General features: G+C 50.7%; 1 protein-coding gene across 9 annotated transcripts in view; it reads right to left on the bottom strand.

Annotated features, from left to right (window-relative positions):
* The window catches only part of ALPL (alkaline phosphatase, biomineralization associated), a 72,154-nt gene that overhangs the window by 12,860 nt on the left and 39,355 nt on the right, over positions 1-19,939 (bottom strand). For 5 of the 9 annotated variants that reach the window (XM_032300689.1, XM_032300685.1, XM_032300692.1 and 2 more), the window contains 5 exons: positions 10,234-10,393; positions 4,364-4,483; positions 3,857-3,972; positions 1,798-1,972; positions 898-1,073 (listed from right to left, as the gene is read on the bottom strand). In XM_032300689.1, the coding sequence (XP_032156580.1) occupies positions 898-1,073; positions 1,798-1,972; positions 3,857-3,972; positions 4,364-4,483; positions 10,234-10,294 (648 nt within the window). In that variant the 5' untranslated portion in view covers positions 10,295-10,393. Of the gene's footprint in view, positions 1-897; positions 1,074-1,797; positions 1,973-3,856; positions 3,973-4,363; positions 4,484-10,233; positions 10,394-12,217; positions 12,391-12,891; positions 13,124-16,195; positions 16,379-19,939 lie in introns of those variants that run through there. The other 4 variants (XM_032300688.1, XM_032300691.1, XM_032300686.1 and 1 more) reach the window with 4 other exon arrangements.

The raw sequence follows: 19,939 nt of genomic DNA, 5'->3' as shown, positions 1-19,939 counted from the left end.
GATCAGGGGTAGCTGGGTGGTGGGGGGGCGGGGAGCTTTCTCTGTCCCTCATGGAATCCCCATTCCAGGCTCAAGGAGCAGAAGTCCCCAGATGCCCTCAGCCTTCGCCCACAGTTGGCAATAAAAGCCTGAAAAGGAATGAGCTGCACGTTCTCACTTAAGCACAGAGAGTAAGCATCACACGGATGACTTCTGCCTCCATGAGTCAGCTCCGTTTGTTGAATCGTGCTTCAGGGCGAGGACATGTGGCTCCTGCCTAGCGCCACCACCTTCTGGGCACTCACTAAGCCTCAGAGCTCCACAGGGATTATCTTATTCAGTTCTTGGCATGAGTTTACGAGGCAGGTACAGTTCACAAAGGAGTTGTGAAGGGAAGACTAAGAGAGGTTAAGTAACTGACCCGAAGTCACACAGCTAGCAAAACGCAGGGCAAGGTCTGGAACTCGGGAAGTTTAAACATGACAGTTGGCACTCATCAACCACTGTACACACCAGCTGTTTGCGGGGTATGCTGGTTGAGTGTATAGATATGTGCCCATCTGTGCCCATGTGAATGCACAGGACAGGCAGATGGTACTTTGCCACCACCAGATCCCTGTGTAGTGGGGGGCAGAGGTGGGGCACAGCACCAGGTTCCAATTTATGGAATAATCCCTGGGTGCCTGGTTCTTGGGGTGTGGTGGCAGTCACATGAGGGTTCATCCCAAAGCCCAGCCACAGAGAAATCCTACAGTGCCTGCCTGCCTCAACCGCAAATCCCCTAATGGGCCGGGGGCCTCCCAGGTGTGTGGGGAGCCAGGCCAGGCCACTTTCTCTGGGCCAGCCTGGGCCTGAGGCCTCCTGCCCACCCGAGGCCCCGCCCCGCCCATCCCTCCCCGGCTGCCCCCGAGCACTCACCTCGATGTCCCTGATGTTATGCATGAGCTGGTAGGCGATGTCCTTGCAGCCCTGGCTCAAGGCCTCAGGGGGCATCTCGTTGTCTGAGTACCAGTCCCGGTCAGCCGAGTGGGCATAGGCAGCACTAGGGGTGGCATGGTTCACTCTCGTGGTGGTCACAATGCCCACAGATTTCCCTGGGGGACCAGAGGAGCGGGGTCGGCTTCACCCATAGATCGGGGTGTCCCAGCTGCCTCCCCCTTCCCCCTCCCCGCTAGAGACAGGCCTCCCTTCAGTTCCAAGGATTGCCCGGACCTCCATCTCCCCATCCACAGCAGCGGGTGTGTGGGGGTGGCTTCCAAGTAGCCAAGCAGCTGGAGCGCTGCCTCTGGGACCCTCTTGCATCACCCCGAAGGCCCTTGAGCTGTGAGCACATGGGCTGGAGTCCTCCCCTTTGACGAGGCGCCCACAGGACCCCTGAGGGAGCTCGAGTGGACTGTGGCTCCATCACCTGTGTATTGGCCTTGGCCCCCGACTGAAGTTCCTGGGGGCATGGGCTGGGCCTCCCAATTCTGAGGAGGAAAGGGGAGTGGCCATGGACTGCACCCCACGTGCTAGCTCTGGCTAGGTCTTCTCCCTCCTCACACCAAACCTAGGAGGGGCTGCGTTTCCCACTCATTTTATAGTCAAATGAAGAACAGACTCAGGAAAATGAACTGGGACCAGAACCCACCACTGAGTGAACCCCAGATCACCAGCCTCCCCTGTCCCGGAAGGAATCCCATGGATATTTCATAGACTCCCAGAACATCAGCACTGGGAGCTCTGCAGAGAAGCCTTTTCCCCAAGGGTGAGTCGGAAAGACTGAGGCCCGGACAGGCCCTGAAGCTGGCTCTGCCCCCCGCTGCTCCCCCAACTCACCAGCGTCCTTGGCCCAGCGCAGGATGGAGGTGACCTCGTTCCCCTGGGTGGTGTTGCATCGGGAGCGCTCGGTGGCTGCGCTCACACCCACGGTGCCCTCATTGGCCTTCACCCCACACAGGTAGGCGGTGGCGGTACCGGCGCTGTCAGGGACCTGGGCGTTGGTATTGTACGTCTGCAGGTGGGGGGGAAGAGTGAAGAGATGGCCAGGCCTTTGCCCCTACGGCCACCCACCCCACCTCCACTCACACCATGGGGACTGGGGAGGGACACAGAGAGGACCCCACAGCCTTTGACCAGGCCCACTGCCCACTGAAGCCCCCCAGAGCCACAGTACCACGTAGCTGCCCACTTCCTGCCATCATTCCCTGCACCCCAGCAGCACTGGGGCAGGACCCCAACTCTCCAAAGTACAGAGAAATGTCCTGCGGAGGAGTGGGGCTCAGGCAGGGTCAGCAGAGGCCTCTTTCTGGGCCTGGGGATGCAGGAGCCAGTGAGGAGTTGGGGAGCAGGAGAGTTCTAGAAAAGGGAGAGGGTGTGGGGGGGTCTGAAGACAGGGTGGTGACAGTGAGGAGGAGGGGGGTTGGGGAAGGGAAGGGTGGGGCCAAGACCGGTGCTGACTTCTCTGCCACCTGCCCTGTGGCCACCATCACAGGGTCACTCTACATTCAGATGTTTAGCAGAGACCCCGAAACTATCTGCCCGTCTGCCTTCCCCACCAGCCTGAGAGTGCCTTGAAGGCACAGAAGGCACCATATTCCCTGCTACTCCCCCAGAAGTGAGCCAGGGGCCTGACCCAGGGTCTGGAGGTTATAACACAAAGCCACTGTCACCACCACCAACAATGAAAGCTACCCAGCAGTGCACACCGCCTTGAACAGCCTAGGTCAGTATAGGCATGCCTTGTTTAGTGCACTTCACAGATATCGTGTTTGTTACAAACTGAAGATCAGTGGCAGCCCTCTGTCCAGCAGGTCTATCAGCGCCTTTCTCCAACATGAGCTCACTTCATTTGTGTTTTGTTTTTGTTTTGTTTTTATTTAGAGAGATGGGGTTTCACTATGTTGGCCAGGCTGGTCTCAAACTCCTGACCTCGTGATCCACCTGACTTGGCCTCCCAAAGTGCTGGGATTACAGGCGTGAGCTGCCGTGCCCAGCTTCTCATTCGTGTTTTTAGCAATAACATGTTTTTAAATTAAGGTATATACATCTTTTTAGGCATAATGCTATCTCACACTTAAAAAGATTACTGTAGGGTGCAAACATAACTTTTATATGCACTGGCAAACCAAAAAAATGTGTGACTTGCTTCATTGCAATATTCGCTTTATTACAGTGGCCTGGAACCAAACCGAAGTATAGCTAAGGTATGCCTATAGCCTAATTAACTTCACAAACTGCCTCGGGAAAGAATGAATGAACTAGAATTGCATGCAAAAGCATATATAGGCAAGGCACGGTGGCTCACGCCTGTAATCCCAAGACAAGGAGGCCAAGGCTGGAGGATTGCTTGAGCCCAAGAATTAGAGACCTCCATCTCTGCAAAAAAATTAAAACATTATCCAGGTGTGGTAGTGCACAGCTCCAGTCCTAGCTACTCAGGAGACTGATGTGGGAGGATGGCTTGACCCCAGGAGTTGGAGGCTGCAGTGAGCCATGACTGTACCACTGCACTGCGACCTGGGCAACAGAGCAAGACCCTGTCTCTAAACTCACACACACACACACACACACACGCACATGCACGCATGCACACGCACACACACATGCACGCACACGCATGCACACAGGCGCACACACACAGGCACATGCACACACACGCACGCACACACACGCACACACAGGCACACAGGCACATGCACACACGCACGCACACGCACACACACACGCACAGGCACAGTGATGCTGTGGTATCAGAAGTCAGGATAGTGGCTGCTCTAGGTGGGGAGTGGACTTGGGCATGGAGGGGGTCAGGGGACCTCTGGCTGCTGTCATGTTCAGTTGCTCGACCTGGACACTGGTTATACAGACGTGAAGTGGGCTTGGGGATGGGGCTCACCTTGGAGAGGGCCACGAAGGGGAACTTGTCCATCTCCAGCCTGGTCTCCTCCCCGGGGTTGTGGTGGAGCTGACCCTTGAGGATGCGGGCGGCTGTCACTGTGGAGACGCCCATGCCTGCAGTGGGGAGTGGGGGCCTCAGTCTCTGGTGCTCCTGCCTCTCCAATCAGCCTACTCAGGTAACCAGTAGCTCTCTAGTTTGGTACCAAGACAGGTTCATGCAGTTGGCATGGGGCGTGGCTCTATAAACGACAGTGCACAGCCCCTCTCTCCCTTCCCTCCCAGATCCTCGGGGGACTGCCTGGCAGAGCAGACCTCTTGAATCCACTGCCTGGCCCTCCATTGTCTTAAACACCCTTCCTCCTCTTTAATCCACTGCCTGGCCCTCCATTGTCTTAAACACCCTTCCTCCAGAGCCCCAACCCCTTCAACACTACCCCCTTCAACTCGGCCTGGCTCCCCGGGCTCCTAGCTAGGTGCCCTGTCCCACCCCTCCCACGGGCCTCACCATCTCCCAGGAACATGATGACATTCTTAGCCACGTTGGTGTTGAGCTTCTGAAGCTCCAGGGCATATTTCAGTGTCTCTTGCGCTTGGTTTCGCCAGTACTTGGGGTCTTTCTCTTTCTCTAAACAGAGGGAGAGGCAGTTACTTGGTGGGTGAGGATAGCCTTCTGTCCCTGGATGTACAGATCACCCCACTTCTGATTGCTCAGGCTGGAATGCCTGAACCCGGAGGCGGGGGCGATAATTGCCACCCAGACAACACACCTGTGGTTTATTCATACACACGTGCCATCCAGATCCTCCAGAAAAGCCTGTGGACCCTGGGGTATTCTCCTCACATCTCAGAATGAAGAAACCAAGGCTCAGAGACCACGAGCGATTTCCCCAAGGCCACACAGCACAGGTGGACACTGGCAGAGCTGGGCTTCTCTCCAAAGCTCGTGCTCATTCCTTCTACACAGCAGGGAGATGAGCTGCTAAGGCAGCAAATGAATTGTGCTAGCACAAATTAAGAGAGTAGTGTTTCACCTATTCAACAACACAACAGCGGGGGTCCCCTGATTTAACCAGCCATCAATTATAAACTCTGCTTAGCTTATTCATTAAAGTAGGCTCAACAGGAGCCTGACTTGGTGGCGGAGTTAATAGCAGTGCTGGAAAGCTAAGCTTACCTTTTGCTTAATGTATCACATTTAAAGGAGCCAGGTGATTCACTTTTGTTAGGATTAGTTAGCAAGGATGACATCTGCCTCTCTATCCTCCCCTCCTCCCTCCCTTTTGGCTGTTAATGACTTCTGTGTGGGGCTTTATGGTTTTAGATAAAATGAGAACCAGGAACGCCTCTTTCTTTCTCTCTCCCTCCTTCTCATGAGTGCATGTGTCCAGCAACCAATCCACAGCTTTTGTGCCTGACAGACCTCAGTGAAAACCCCAGCTGCTCTAAGAATTGAACCCAGAGGCGGGGGCAATAGTTGCCCACACAGACAACACACCTGTGGTTTATACACATGTGCCATCCAGATCCTCCAGAAAAGCCTGTGGACCTTCAGGTCTTCTCCTCACGTCTCAGAATGAAGAAACCAAGGCTCAGAGACCATGAGCGATTTCCCCAAGGCCACAGAGCACAGGCAGACACTGGCAGAGCTGGGCTTCTCTCCAAAGCTCGTGCTCATTCCTTCTACCCAGCAGGGAGATGAGCTGCTAAGAACTAGCTGTGTCACCTGCCTGAGCCTTAGTCTCTTCCCCTGTCAAATGAGATCGCTGCCTCATCCCCTCAGGGTCTCTCTGGGGACCCGGTCAGATAAGGCAAGTGACACAGTGATGTACAGAAGAGGCTCAAAAGTTGCCTCCTGCCCCCATTATCCCACCTCCAGGGCTGGACCAGGATCCTGGCTATGGGAACTGGAGTCCTTCCCAGAGTCTGCGGGGCTCCCTTCTGTACCGGGGCCCAGTCAAATCTGCTCCGAAGCCTGGAGAGGCTCCCTGGCAGTTTCCTCTTTGGATGCCTCCCGCTGCACAGAACGGGGGGAGAGGTCAGGAGGGGTGGGAGGGCCTTGTGCAGGGCCATGTGGCATGTTTGTGGGCTGGGGACACAATCCTCATCTTCTGGCCCAGCTCCAACCGGCGCGTGGCTCTCGGGGCAGCCGTGGGTGAAGAACAGCCCTCCTTCCTCACACATGCACTGGCTGTGGGTGAGGTGCCAGGCACCCCCCACACAGCTTCTCTTATTCCTCCCAGCTGCCCTGGCGTGTGGGCACCAGTGTCTCCTCCACATTAGGAAATGGAGAGGCTGAGATTAGGGCTGCAGCGGGAGAACTGGAAATTCACTCGTCACCGTGGCTCTGCCCCAGCCTACGACAGCACAGGCGAGGAGCGGGCAGGATACTGTGTTGCACCTCTAGCCTTGGACACAAGCACACCCCACGCCCTTCCCTAAGAGGCCTCCTCTTATGCCACCGCCACCCCAACCCCTCAGCCCACTGCCCTCACTCCAACAGCCCCAGGTCCACCCTCACACTTCTGGAAGTGTCTGCTGAGGGCGTCAACATCAGACATCCCCACATGGTCCCCACTGGGAATCGGGAGCACCTTGTCCCTTCTGCCCGACAGGGTGCCTTTGGACAAGAGTTTCCGCCCCAGGAAATGGGAGACCCATAGCTATCCATGAGCAGTTTCAGGATGACATGAGATAGAGCCTGGGCAAGTCCCTGGCCAAGGGTTTCGCCTGGAGGTCCCACAGGCCCAAGCTGGTTCCAATCTCCCTCCTGCCTTCCTCAAAACACATCGCAATCCTGTTGGTCATGAAGCCTCTTTGGCCAATTGGGTGCCATTGGGCGGTGAAGACCTTCTACCCACCCTGACCCCCTACAACCTGTCCCTGACTTAACAGCTTGGAGGTCCCAGGGCTGGTCCCTCTCCCTCAAGTGCTTGTTCCCTCTAGGCTGGAGAGCTGAGAGGGTGGAGTCCTTGTCTTTTCCACCAGAGCCACCCAGGGCCTATCCCTGAGAAGGGTCTGTCCCTGATTTAAGCAACGATGGCTCTGGATAACTGGATTCCAGGAGGCCAGTCTCTTTGGAGACTATTAAATGATATATGCAAATGCTGACGATAAAATGCCACAGGGAAAGAGCACTGATCGGTACACACTGTATGCTTCCATTTATATGAAGCTCAAAACAGGCAAAGTGAGTCTCTAGTGGCCAGGGCAAGCCTGGGCACTTCCTCTGGTTTTGGGAGGAGGTTGGCTGGGAAGGGCACAGGAAAACCCACAGATGCCCCATGGCCAGAAATGTTCTGTCTTGATCTGGGTGGTGGTTACACAGATATCCATATATGTCAAAAATTTTTCATGCACGGGGTGTGGAGGCTCACACCTGTAATCCCAGCACTTCGGGAGGCGAGGCAGGAGGATCATGAAGTCAAGAGATCGAGACCATCCTGGCCAACATGGTGAAACTGCGTCTCTACCAAAAATACAAAAATTAGCTGGGTGTGGTGGCACACACCTGTAGTCCCAGTTACTTGGAGGCTGAAGCAGAAGAATCGCTTGAACCCGGGAGGCGAAGGTTGCAGTGAGCTGAGATCGTGCCACTGCACTCCAGCCTGGTGACAGAGCGAAACTCCCATCTCAAAAAAAAAAAAAAAAAATCATGCTATGTATTTAAGATCTGTGCCCTTTTCTGTAAGTTATACCTAATTGAAGAAGTGAAGAAAAAAGGCTGGGGCGGTGGCTCATGCCTGTAATCCCAGCACTTTTGGAGGCCATGGTGGGAGGGTTGTTTGAGGTCAGGAGTTTGAGGGTACAGTAAGCCATGATTGTGCCACTGCACTCCAGTCTGGCGATAGCAGATACAAAAAGCAGAATCATTGAACATGTGAAGGTTTTTCATGTTGTCACTTTTTCACCTTCTCTCTTTTCATCCCTTAGTCCATCTTTCACCCAGGTGGGCTGTAAGTGCTGAGAAAGCAGGGACCCCATCCCAGAATGACCTTGGTCCCCAGGGATGCAACAGAAAGGCACCACCATCTCAGAGGCAGCAATGGCCTGAGAGTCCAGCAGCCTGGGTTCCATTCCCAGCTCAAGTTCAGTGCCCCGCTACACCCCATCTCCTCATCTGCTCAAATACAGCCGTCCTAAGGGAAGAGACCGACATTCTGAGCATCCCTCCTTGCCAGACACTCTGACTATCCCACGTGACTCTCACGACGGCCATAAGGGGGAGGAATTTTTTGGGGGGGTGGGGAATGGAGTCTCGCTTTGTCACCCAGGCTAGTGTAATGGCACAATCTTGGCTCACTGCAACCTCTCTCTCCCAGGTTCAAGCGCTTCTTCTGCTTCCGCCTCTCAAGTAGCTGGGACTACAGGTGCACACCACCATGCCCAGCTAATTTTTGTATTTTGAGTAGAGACTGGGTATCACCATATTGGCCAGGCTGGTTTCAAACTCCTGACCTCATGATCTGCCCCCCTCAGCTTCCCAAAGTGCTGGTATTACAGGCATGAGCCACCCACCTGGCCAAGGGGAGGAATTCTTATCCCCACTGGACAGATGGAGACACTGGGGCACAGGAAAGGCAAGTGGGGACTTCTAGCCACATAATGGACTGAGCCGAGGAAGGCTCTCTTCTCCAGCTCCAGATACAGAAATGCTGAACAAAATAAAAAGTAGCACATAGCTTGAAAAAGGAAGAAAAAGGGGAAGGAAAATCCTCAGGAGGCGGCATCAATGAGGAAATCTAAAACCAGAGGGGCCACAGGAGCTGATGCAAAGAGGAATGCTTGGGATGGCAGGGCAGGTACAAGTTCAGGCTGCAGCTGGTTTCTTATCTTTTTTGAGATGGAGTCTCGCTCTGTTGCCCAGGCTGATGTGCAGAGGCACAATCAAGGCTCACTGCAACCTCCACCTCCTGGGTTCGAGTGATTCTCTTGCCTCAACCTCCCAAGTAGATGGAATTACGGACACACGCCACCATGCCCGGCTACTTTTTGTATTTTTAGTAGAGGTGGGGTTTTGCCATGTTGGATAGGCTGGTCTTGAACTCCTGACCTCAAGTGATCCGCCCACCTCGGCCTCCCAAAGTGCTCACATTACAGGCATGAGCCACCGTGCCTGGCCGGAGGCTGGTTTCTTTTTAAGACACAGAGTCATTCTGTCATCCAGGCTGAAGTGCCATGGCTTGATTCTAGCTTACCGTAATCTTGAACTCCTGGACTCAAGTGATCCTCCCACCTTAGCCTCCCAAGTAGCCGGGACTACAAGCATGCAGCACTGTGTCTGGCTAATTGTTTGTTTGTTTGTTTTTGGAGATGGGGGTCTTGCTATGTTGCCTAGGCTGGCTTCCAACTTTTGGGCTCAAGTGATCCTTCCACCTCAGCCTCCCAAAGCATGGGGATTATAGGCATGAGCCACCCCGCCAGGCCTGCTGAAGCTGTTTTAAGGTTCACATTTTGCCTTGGAGCTATGGAAGGGATGGAGAAAGACAGTCATTCATAAGAAATGTGAATTCAAGTCCAACTCTGAGTCAGGTCTAAGTGGGGATCTGAATTTATAGTGTAAGAACTGCAAATCAATAAATTAACGTAAAAACTGGTCTAGAATGAGTTGAACCCCTAGCGTCCTGAAAACACCATTCCATACTGTGGAAACGCTTCCACATGAGTCTCCAACAGAAAAACAAAAAACTCAGTGTGGAAGGTGAGTTCACTAGTGAGAACAAAATGTGCAGTCCCATGAGGGAGAATGAACAGGCAAAACCCACAAGAGACGCCGCGGACCAAGACTCGGAAGAGTCCATAGGATTCATTCTATTTCAGATGATTAAAGATAAAAGAGAGAACAGAAACCCCAATCAAAGACTAGTATAATATAAAGGAGAAAAAGCTGGGTGCAGTGGCTCACGCCTATAATCCGAGCACTTTGGGAGGCCAAGGCCGGCGGATCATTTGAGGTCAGGAGTTCTAGACCAGCCTGGCCCACATGGTGAAACCCTGTCTCTACTAAAAATACAAAAATGAGCTGGGTGTTGTGGTATGCGCCTGTAATCCCACCTACTCAGGAGGCTGAAGCAGGAGGATCACTTGAACCTGGGAGGTTAAGGTTGCAGTGAGCTGAGATCACGCCACTGCACTCCAGCCTGGGCGACAGAACAAGACTGTCTCAAAAAAATTAAAAAATTAAAAAAAATATATATATATATATATGAAAATAGTGACCTACATGTGCAATTAGCAGAGCTGAGGTTTCCTGCTCCGAACACTGCTTTTAGCTCTTAAATACTTTGGATGGTTCTGTGACCTTGAACGTAGACACTGCCCTCATCCTACCCCATCAGCACCACCTGTTTATCCCTGCACTTGTGTCCCCAGTCATACCTGGCACTAACGAGCTGGTAAGGCAGGTTCCAATGGCCAGTACTAAGAATGGTGAAATCATGGTGCACCCCAAGACCTGCTTTATCTCTGGAGCCCAGAAATTTGATCGACACGGGTGGGGTGGGCTGGCAATGGTCAGATGTTAACTGATGCTCCAATCCTAGAAATTAAAAGAGAAAAAGAAGCATGTGGGGCACAGCTCTAGAGATCGCTTTTCCACTCACTCATTCATTCCTTGGTTCATTCAACAAGTATTCAGTGAGCACCAATTACAGACCAGGCATGGGGCTAGATATTGGGATGCCAAACCTCGGTGGTCCCTGTCTCAGGAAGCTTAACCACACAAACAGTTGTGTCAGCATCAGTGAGTTTCACGCTGCAAAACAGTTCCGTCGCATTTCCTAAGTGAATTTCCACTCAATTCATCTGAAGCCCACCACCTCCCAGAGTCCAATCTTTCTCAAGTAGTGTGTCTCAAACGGTAAGGAGTGCAAGCATCTGAATCCGCTGAGGGCTTGTTACAACAGATTCCTGGCCCACCCCACAGGCTCTGATTGTATTTCTCATAAGCTCCCAGGAGAGGGCTGCTGCTTTTCAGACCACACCTTGAGAAGTCCTGTTCTAGAGCACTCCGTCTTTAGCCTTGTAATTAACTGAGTCCCAGAAAAACCAGGGATAAAGCAAAGAGCACATCTTTTCTTTCAGGACCCTGACATTTGCTACATTCTCTCCTAGAGCTTGTCGTTTATGGTAAGAGATATAAAAATGGTAGGAGTCACTATGTGAACGAACTGGCTGATAAGGGTGGCCATTTCTGGGTGGTGACATCACAGATAATGGATTTTTCTTTTTCATTGTCTTTTCTGCATTTCCCAAATTTTCTTTTGTGCTGAGATACTGTATTAGATATATATATATATATTTTAAATTTATATATATTTAAAGTTGGATATAATTGAAGAGCTAAGGGAAAAAGAAAAAAAAAAAAGGCTGGAATGAAATACCAAAATATTAACTGTGGTTTTCTCTGGGTGGTAGGACTATGAGTGATTATTTCCTCTTTTTAAAATTTTTTTGAATTTTCCAAGTAGCCTAAAGCGAGCATGTATTAATGGCATAAGAATGTTTTCACACTGTGGTCATCCTGTTAAATCGCAAGGAACAACCCCATTAGCAGCTGAGAAGCATATTAAACCTGGTGCCCATGAGTTACAAGATGAAGAATTTTAAATGGCAAGAGTTTCACCGGGAAATAATGTTACTGCTTCAACGAAGACCAAGATATTACGACATTTGTTGTGGGAAGCGGCAGTAATACACACTCCACCATTAGGAAAGTGTTGTGACAGGTAAGATTCCACTCTAGTACAATTATTATACATTAAGTAAAAACAAAATAAAACATTTTTTAAAAAGTTTTTTAAAGAAACAAAGCCAGGCATGGTGGTACATGCCTGTAATCCCAGCTATGTAGGAAGCTGAAGCTGGGGGAAGTTCGCTTGAGGCAACACAGCGAGACCCCGCCTCTAGGGAAAATGTTTGTATTTTAGTTTTTTTTAAGATTTTCTTTTCTTTTAAAAAATTCTTCTCTTTTTGGCTCCAGCTCAAAGGAAAAAGTTTTTTTTTTTTTAATTTAAAAATAGATCAAAAAAAGAAAAAAAGAAACCACTGCCACCAGAAGACGGGATCTTGATTCAACCTTGAAAACATGCAAGCTGCACTCAGAAGTGAGGGCTCTGGGGTAGGGGCTGGGAGCGGGGGTGCAGAGTGGGAATTAAAAGGAAATATCCCACATCTAACATCTAACAGCACTTAACTGAGTGGTACAATTTGGAGTTTCAGATGATTCCTAATTTTTTTGGTTCTACTTTATAATTTCCAAATATTCCTATAGCAAATCCTAAAATCAGAAAAATGTTATTAACTGAATACAAAATACTAACACATTAAGCTATTATGTAAAATCACTGAAAACCGAAGTCACCTCTTTCAGGAAGCCTCCAGGATGGTCACTTATCCCTGTATACCCCCGCTGAGCTTCATGCCACTTCAATCATCTCATGTAGCTAGCTCACTTTTTGAAGGTAGTAATTCTTTCCTGGGCCATCTCAGCCACTACACCGGGAGCTGCTGGCAGGGAGGACTTTGTCTTGTTTTTCTCTGCACTCCTAGTGCTTGGCACAGTAAATATTTACATCAGTTGTAAGCCAGTGCCCTAAAGAAGGAGGTCGGGGGAAGGGAAGCGCCATCCCAAATTCTCTCCTATGCGTGTGCAGGAAAGTCCAAGAGTTCCTGAAGATGGGTAACTACCGGAACGTCGGCTCACCGTCGGTGGAGTGTAGACCGGTGCAGCGCATGGGAAAACCGGCAGCATCTACCAAAGCTGATCAGCCCACCTGCGCCCTGTGACCCGCTTCTCTCCAGCAGAACGTGCACATCAGCTCTGTTCATAACGGCTTCAAAACCGCCTCCATCTATGGCAGGCTGCATACATATGTTGTGTGTGTTCACAACACAGAAACTGCCACAGCAAGGAGCATGGACGATCCACAGCTCTTCACAACAGGAATGAATTCTGCAAGGTAAGGCTGAGCAAAGGAAGCAAAGCCCAGGAGCACTTACAGGGTGATTCCATCAACAGAAAGTATGAAAACTAACCCAGGGTGTTGGGAGACAGGATGGAGGCTCTACGTGGGGGGCATGGAAACAGGAAAGGACTGATGAGGTGCTGGGGCAGGTCTGTTTCTTATCGATCTGGGTAGTGGGTGCTGGTGACACAGCGGGTTCAGTTTGAAAATTCAACAAGCTGTCGATATATGATACACTTATTTTTCTCTTTGTGTGTTTTATTTCAATAAAGTAAACACTACTCTTTGGGAGCTTATATAAACAAAAGGTCACCGACAAAATGACATCAAGTGTATGTACTGCACTCCACACTTGATAAGGAATTTCACCATGATGTTTCACTAACAAACTACGCAGTGGACAGAAAAGGACCTGTCATCTCCTTTTACAGATGAGGAAACCAAGGCTATGGAAGAAGAAGTGACTTGCCCAAGGTTACCGAGAGGAAGATGGCAGAGCAGAAACCTGACCACGGGTTCCTGATTCTGGAATTAGCAATTAGATTACCATCAGTCACCCCCTCCAGAGGGAGGGGTTTCCATTGTCCCAAGTGTAAAACCAGGGTTCTGACGTTTGACACCTGAATAGATTCTATTAACCACCCCACAATCAGGACCCAGAACAGCTCTGCACCTGCAAAATCTCCTTTGAGCTCTTTATAGCTGCACAATCCCCCATCCCTAAATCTGGTGATCCCTGATCCGTCCTCCACCACCATGTTTTTGATAGATACGGTATTAAAGTCACAGATCAACGTGGGAGGGTTTACGTCTCTACCACACAAAGTCATCCAGTCACGAAGACAGCGAGTCTCTCTGCTCACTGTCAGAGTTCTTTGGTATTATCAGCGCTCCATCATCTTAGGCCTGTAGGTCTTGGATATGTTTTATTAGATTTACACCTATGGGTTCCATTGTGTAATGGTTAGCACTTTGCACTCTGAATCTAGATTTATACCTATTTAGATTTTTGGGAGCTACTATAAATGGCATTGTTTCTGAAATTATTCATTACTAGTACATAAAAATACTATTGAGCCAAGCGTGATGGCTCACACCTGTAATCCCAGCACTTTGAGAGGCTGAGGCAGGTGGATCACTTGAGGTTAGGAGTTTGAGACCAGCCTGTCCAACGTGATGAAACTGTCTCTACTAAAAATACAAATATTAGCCAGGTGTGGTGGCACCTGTAGTTCCAGGTACTTGAGAGGCTGAGGCAGCAGAATCACTTGAACCCAGGAGGCAGAGGTTGCAGTGAGCTGAGATTGAGCCACTGCACTCCAGCCTGGGTGAGAAGGCAAGACTCCGTCTCAAAAAAAAAAAAAAAAAAAAAAAAAGAAAGAAAGAAAGAAAAGAAAAGAGAAAGGAAGAAGGCATTCAGCCGTTCAGCATTTGGGGTGGTCTTTTGAGGTGTGAGGTGGAGTAGATTTTGTGGGGACGATCAGGAACTTGTTTTTGGACATGTTGAGTTGGAGATGCCTTTTGGAAATGAGGACACCCGGGAGGCAGCTGAATATGTGTTTGGCATTTGAGAGAGAAGTCTGGGTTCGAGGTATAAATTTGGAAATTGTAGGCACAGAAGCGACAGTTAATATCCTCATCAAGCTTGATGCGGTCATCTAGGGAGAGGGAATAGGGTCATAGGAAACAGTGGGACAGAAGCACTCAGCAAACCAGGTATTGAAAAGAATTTCTTTAACCTGATAAAGGCTTTATGCCAATAACCTGCAGAAACCATCATGCCCACTGGAGAAAGCTTTGGCATACTCCTTTTAGCACTGGCTTATGATGGTGAGGAGCTGGGGCAACCTGGCTGTCCACAACTAGGGAAATGAACTAGTAAGAGTGGTGGGGGCAGTGTCTGTGTGGCAGTGGTATTAAAACTAGACATCAAAACAGCAGCATGGTGGAGTCTAAAGGCAGAGGACTGAGTGAGGAATGTAAAGAATCAAACGCAGTGTATGTAAGTGCAAACCACCCCCACAGACAGAACACTATGTAACGGGCAGAACACTGTGTAACAGACAGAGCACTGCATAATGTACGAGGACACTTACAAATCCAAGGTCACATTAAATACACTAGCATAGGGACTTCGGGGAGCCATGAGAACGGCATTGGGGGGCAGGGAGCGGGGACAAAGGAAACAATGAATAAATAAAACAAGAACCGAGAGCTCATATCATATGTCATATGCTAAAAGAGATAATGCACCCCACTGTCTCTGCACCTAGAGTCCAAAACTGATGAGTGAATAAAGAAAAACAAAAGAGTGACCCACGAGATGTGAAAGGCTCATCCAGCCCCACATGATTATTCCTAGGGTTTTCTCTCCTCCCTGCTAGCCTGAAGCTCTGTGAGAGTAAAGACCACCGTCTTACCCATCTCTGCATCCCGAGCCCTTGCACCCAGCAGCAGTTCTATAAGTGCCACCAGTTCAGGCTGGGAAGCTCTGAATTTTGGCCCCAGGGACAGGCATTGAGATAGGCTTGGTCTGGAGGCAGGTGCCTTCTCCCATAGCTTCTGCTCAGGACAAGGAGAGGGTGGGGACCTGGGAAATCTTTCAGAACCCAGGGCCTCGTTACAGGCCCCACCCCTAAAGCTCCTCCCCCGCACAGAGGCTCCTGGCTGCTCTCTGGCAGCCCTGGAAGCAGAGGGGCCCAGTTTGGGGCTGCAGGGGCCCCGGCTGCCCACCACCCTCTGCCAATGTCCTGCCAGCTTGGAATGGGGCCTCCGAGAGTGTGCCAGCCCCATCGCCAACCCCTACCTCCCTTCTCTGCCAGGCTCCCGGCTCCTCCGAGGCCTGATTATGCATGGCGTGTGCCGAAGCCCTGCCGGGGCTGTGGCTCCAGAGCGGCTACTTGGCAGTTCGGTGGAGGGGCTAGGGCTGAGGGGCCAGGTCTCGGCTTTGAGGACTGACTCTGGCAACCTGGGCAGAGGGCCTGGGAATGTCCTGGAGTGGGGCAAAAAGCCAGCCTTGGGCTGGGTGTCAGAAGATCCAGGGTAAATGACATGGGACAGAGCATCACCACCATTTCTTAGGCACTCATGCCGCACCCAGCCCCATGCTGTTTACATCCCTGATCTCATGACAAGGGTGAACAGCCCCCGTTTTGTAGTTTAGGAAACCGAGCTGAGGTTTGGCTAGTCGTCGACCATGCGCCACTCAAACCCAGGCTGATTCCAGGGCTCCACCTCTCCGGGCCTCGGTTTCCCCACCATGAAGAGTAAGAGAGACCAGTGACCCGCTTGCTCCATCCCACAGGAACAAGTGGAATGAGCTTAGGGCGGGGAATCTGGCTGGGGAGGGAGTCAGGCCTGGTGAGTTCTCCTACCTGAGCGGCCTGGCCAGGCGGCAAGTGAAGAAACAAAGGAGGCCCAGGGCCAGCCCCAGGAGGAGGAGGCTGAGGGCCACTGTGAGGACCAAGTCCAGGATGGGGGACAGGAGGGCCATCCTGGAGCAAAGAGGGCCCCTGGGAGCAGCCACCACGCCCTGCACACACTTGGTCACTCTAGCTCCACTGGGTCAGTGGCCGTGACCCGCTTTATCTCTGGGTTAATCTTTGTGGATTAGTCAGGAGGGATCAAACGGGGTGCTGGGGTGGGAGGGGGAGCAGCCTACAAAGCTCCCCTCTCCCATTTGAGCCCCAGGGAGGGCCAATGCTTGTTCTTTCGACTTTGTTCAGTCATTCTTCACTCCCAAACACGGCGCACCTGCTGGGTATCTCTGTGCTAGGTTCTAGGGAAACAGTCGGGAACAGGACAGACATAGTTTCCGTCAGCTTGGATGTAACTGACCAGCCAGTGTAGACAAGGCACCTACTGTGTGCTAGACATTGTGCCAGGTGCCCTGCTTCCAAAGTTGTCCCCCCAACCCAGATCCAGTCTCTCTTGGGTCCCCAAAAGATCCTATGAAGTCAGGATAGGGGTTATGTTCCCATCTCACAGATTCAGAAATGGCCCAGAGAGGTAAAGCCACTTGTCACATGCACAACTGTGCACGATTAGACCAGGCACTTTCTGATCTCGATTCCTGCCTCCTGGTACACCTCGGATCCCATGGTACAAAATACCCAAGGACAGGGGGAGACACTGTTACCCTCTTGTGCCAAGGAAAGTCCCCTCTTCTTGGCCCCAGAAAAGCCACTGACCTCACCCCAGCAGGAAAACTAATCTTGTTACCCCATTACGCCATTTTCTTTCTCAATACTCCCGTAACTCAAATTGCATCAGGTCCTCACAATGTCCTAGTGATACAGGCAGGGTGGGGATTATTAGCCCCATCAATGAAAGGGAAGCTGCAGCCAAATTAAATTTAAAAGAGTTTAATTGAGCAATGGATGATCTGTGAATTGGGTGGCCTCCTGAGCCAGAGTAGACATCAGTGCAGCTGCGTGTTGGAAGATTTATGGACAGAAAAGTAAAGTTAGGTACAGAAGACGGAAATAAGGTGCAGTCAGATTGGTTACAGCTTGGCACTCGTCTTATTTGAACACGGTTTGAACAGCTGGCTACATTTGACTGGCTCAAACTTGGTGATTGGCGGCCAGGCATGGTGGCTTACTCCTGTAATCCCAGCACTTTGGGAGGCTGAGGCAGCCAGATCATCTGAGGTCAGGAGCTCGAGACCAGCCTCGTCAACATGGTGAAACCCCATCTCTACTAAAAATACAAAAATTAACCAAGCGTGGTGGCAGGTGCCTGTAATTCCAGCTACTAGGTGGCTGAGGCAGGAGAATCACTTGAACCCAGGAGGCAAAGGTTGCAGTGAGCCGAGATCATGCCACTGCACTCCAGCCTGGGCAACAGAGCGAGACTGTGTTTCAAAAACAAACAAAAAACTCCCCCAAACTGGCACAAGCGTAGGCTATGGTCTATTTACACCTCTATTTCTTATAGTTTACGATATACAGAGAAGCCCTTAGGCTGAACTTAAAATATATAAGAAAGCAGCATTAGACTAAATCTGATTTAACAATTCCCTTCATTTAGTTATTTTTTAAAATAGACTTGAGTCATTGATGTCACTGTCACCATTGTAAATGTACTTACTTGGTCTTGAAATCCACTGGGAAACAGGAAAGAGTAGAACAGTGGGTTTTGTAAGGTGGGAATGAGGACTTTAGGTTATTTTTTTTAAAGGTTAGAGTAGAGGGTTTTTTTAATGTTGGAATGTCCTGTTTACAATAAAAAAACAAAACAAAACGTGGTTTTAGCATTTATGTGTTCTTTTTAAAGTTTTAGTTTGATGATATCACATTTAGTATGAGTGACTCTATTTGGGTTTGATGTGGTCTATTGGGGCCTGATGTATGAATTCAGCCCTCTCATAATTTTGTTTTCATTTTGTTTTGAGACGGAGTCCTGCTTTGTCGCCCAGGCTGGAGTGCAGTGCCGCGATCTCAGCTCACTGCAACCTCTGCCTCCCAAGTTCAAGCAATTCTTCTGCCTCAGCCTCCCAGGCAGCTGTGACTAGAGGCATGTACCACCACAACTGGCTAATTTTTGTATATTTAATAGAGACGGGGTTTCACCATATTGGCCAGGCTGGTCTCGAACTTCTGACCTCATAATCCACCTGCCTCGGCCTCCCAAAGCGCTGGGATTACAGGTGTGAGTCACCGCGCCCAGCCCTGTTTTTGTTTTGAGACAGTTTTGCTTTGTCACACAGGCTGGCATGCAGTGGCACAATCTCGGCTCACTGCAATCTCTTCCTTCCGGGTTCAAGCAATTCTCGTGCCTCAGCCTCCTGAGTAGCTGGGATTACAAGCATGTGCCACCATGCCCAGCTGATTTTCTGTATTTTTTTAGTAGAGATGAGGTTTCACCATGTTGCCCAGGCTGGTCTTGAACTCCTGAGCTCAGGCAATCCACCCGCCTCAGTCTCTGAAAGTGCTAGGATTACAGGTGTGAGCCACCGTGCCCAGCCCATAATTTTGTTTTAAAGTTCCCCCTTTTCGGTCAGGTCCTCACTTAGGTGAGATTGTGACCCAAACTTAGGGCCCTAGCACCACCCTCAGTTACCAGATTTTGCAAGCGAGGGGTCAGCTGTCACAGCCAGCAAATCGGACCCAAGCCCAAGCTCCACCACTTCCCAGGTGTGTGATGTTGGCTCAGTCCCTGCACCTCTGAAACTGTTTCCTTTGGCGTCTAACACTGGTTGCCCATTCAAGAACTACGGTGCGCCAGGTGCTGGCTGTGACACATCTGACCTCCTGTGGTCCTCATTAATAGCCCTGACAGTGAGACAGAGCTGTCCTCTTTTACAGGAGAGAAAATGAAGCTCCAGTTGGCCATGGTGAAGATGGCCCAGGGTTAAATCAACGGCACGTACCGGGCCAGGCCCCACACAGGCCTACACATGGGATCTACCCAGGAACACCCCTGTACCAAGGTCTTCCATCTCAGCCCAGCCAGGGGCCTTCCCCACTTAAGCCCACCCAGCTCCCAGGCCTGCTCTGAGGACACCCTCCAAGGCTCTATCATGCAGCCTACTGATGTGCCCCCAGGGAGTGTCACCTGGTATGCCCCCAGGGAGCGTCACCTGGTATAACTCAGCTTGTACCAGGCAGGACTCACAGGGGCAAGTATTTGCCCTCAGGGAGCCCCTGGTCCAGAGCACACAGCCCCAGAACATCCAGGCTGGGAAGGTCTTTTGAGATTTCCCAAACGCCGTGGACTACAAAAATCACTTGGGGTGCTTGTGGAAAAAGTCTTATTCCCAATTGTACTATTCTGGGAGGAGGATTGACTGGGCAGTGCATGAGGGAACTTCCTGGGGAGTTTTGTTCTGTCGCCCAGGTTGGAGTGCAGTGGCACAATCTCGGCTCATCGAAACCTTCACCTCCAGTGTTCCAGCGATTCTCATGCCTCTGCCTCCCAAGTAGCTGGGATTACAGCGTTTCCACCTGGACAGAAATATTCTTTATCATGACCTGAGACATAGTTAAACATATGTATATTTGTGAAAGGTTGTCGAGGGCCTAATCGCCCCTACGCTGTCTATATCGTGAGGTTTTGGGGAGGATCTGATGGGATTTCAATAAAGGGAGTGTTGGGAAAGAAAAGGTTTAGTGGAG

This window comes from Sapajus apella, unplaced genomic scaffold, assembly GCF_009761245.1.
Source record: "Sapajus apella isolate SASKATOON/1434 unplaced genomic scaffold, GSC_monkey_1.0 scaffold43, whole genome shotgun sequence".
Taxonomy (NCBI): domain Eukaryota; kingdom Metazoa; phylum Chordata; class Mammalia; order Primates; family Cebidae; genus Sapajus; species Sapajus apella.
Note: the sequence above shows the minus strand (reverse complement) of the source record. Positions and strands in the feature narration are given on the sequence as shown.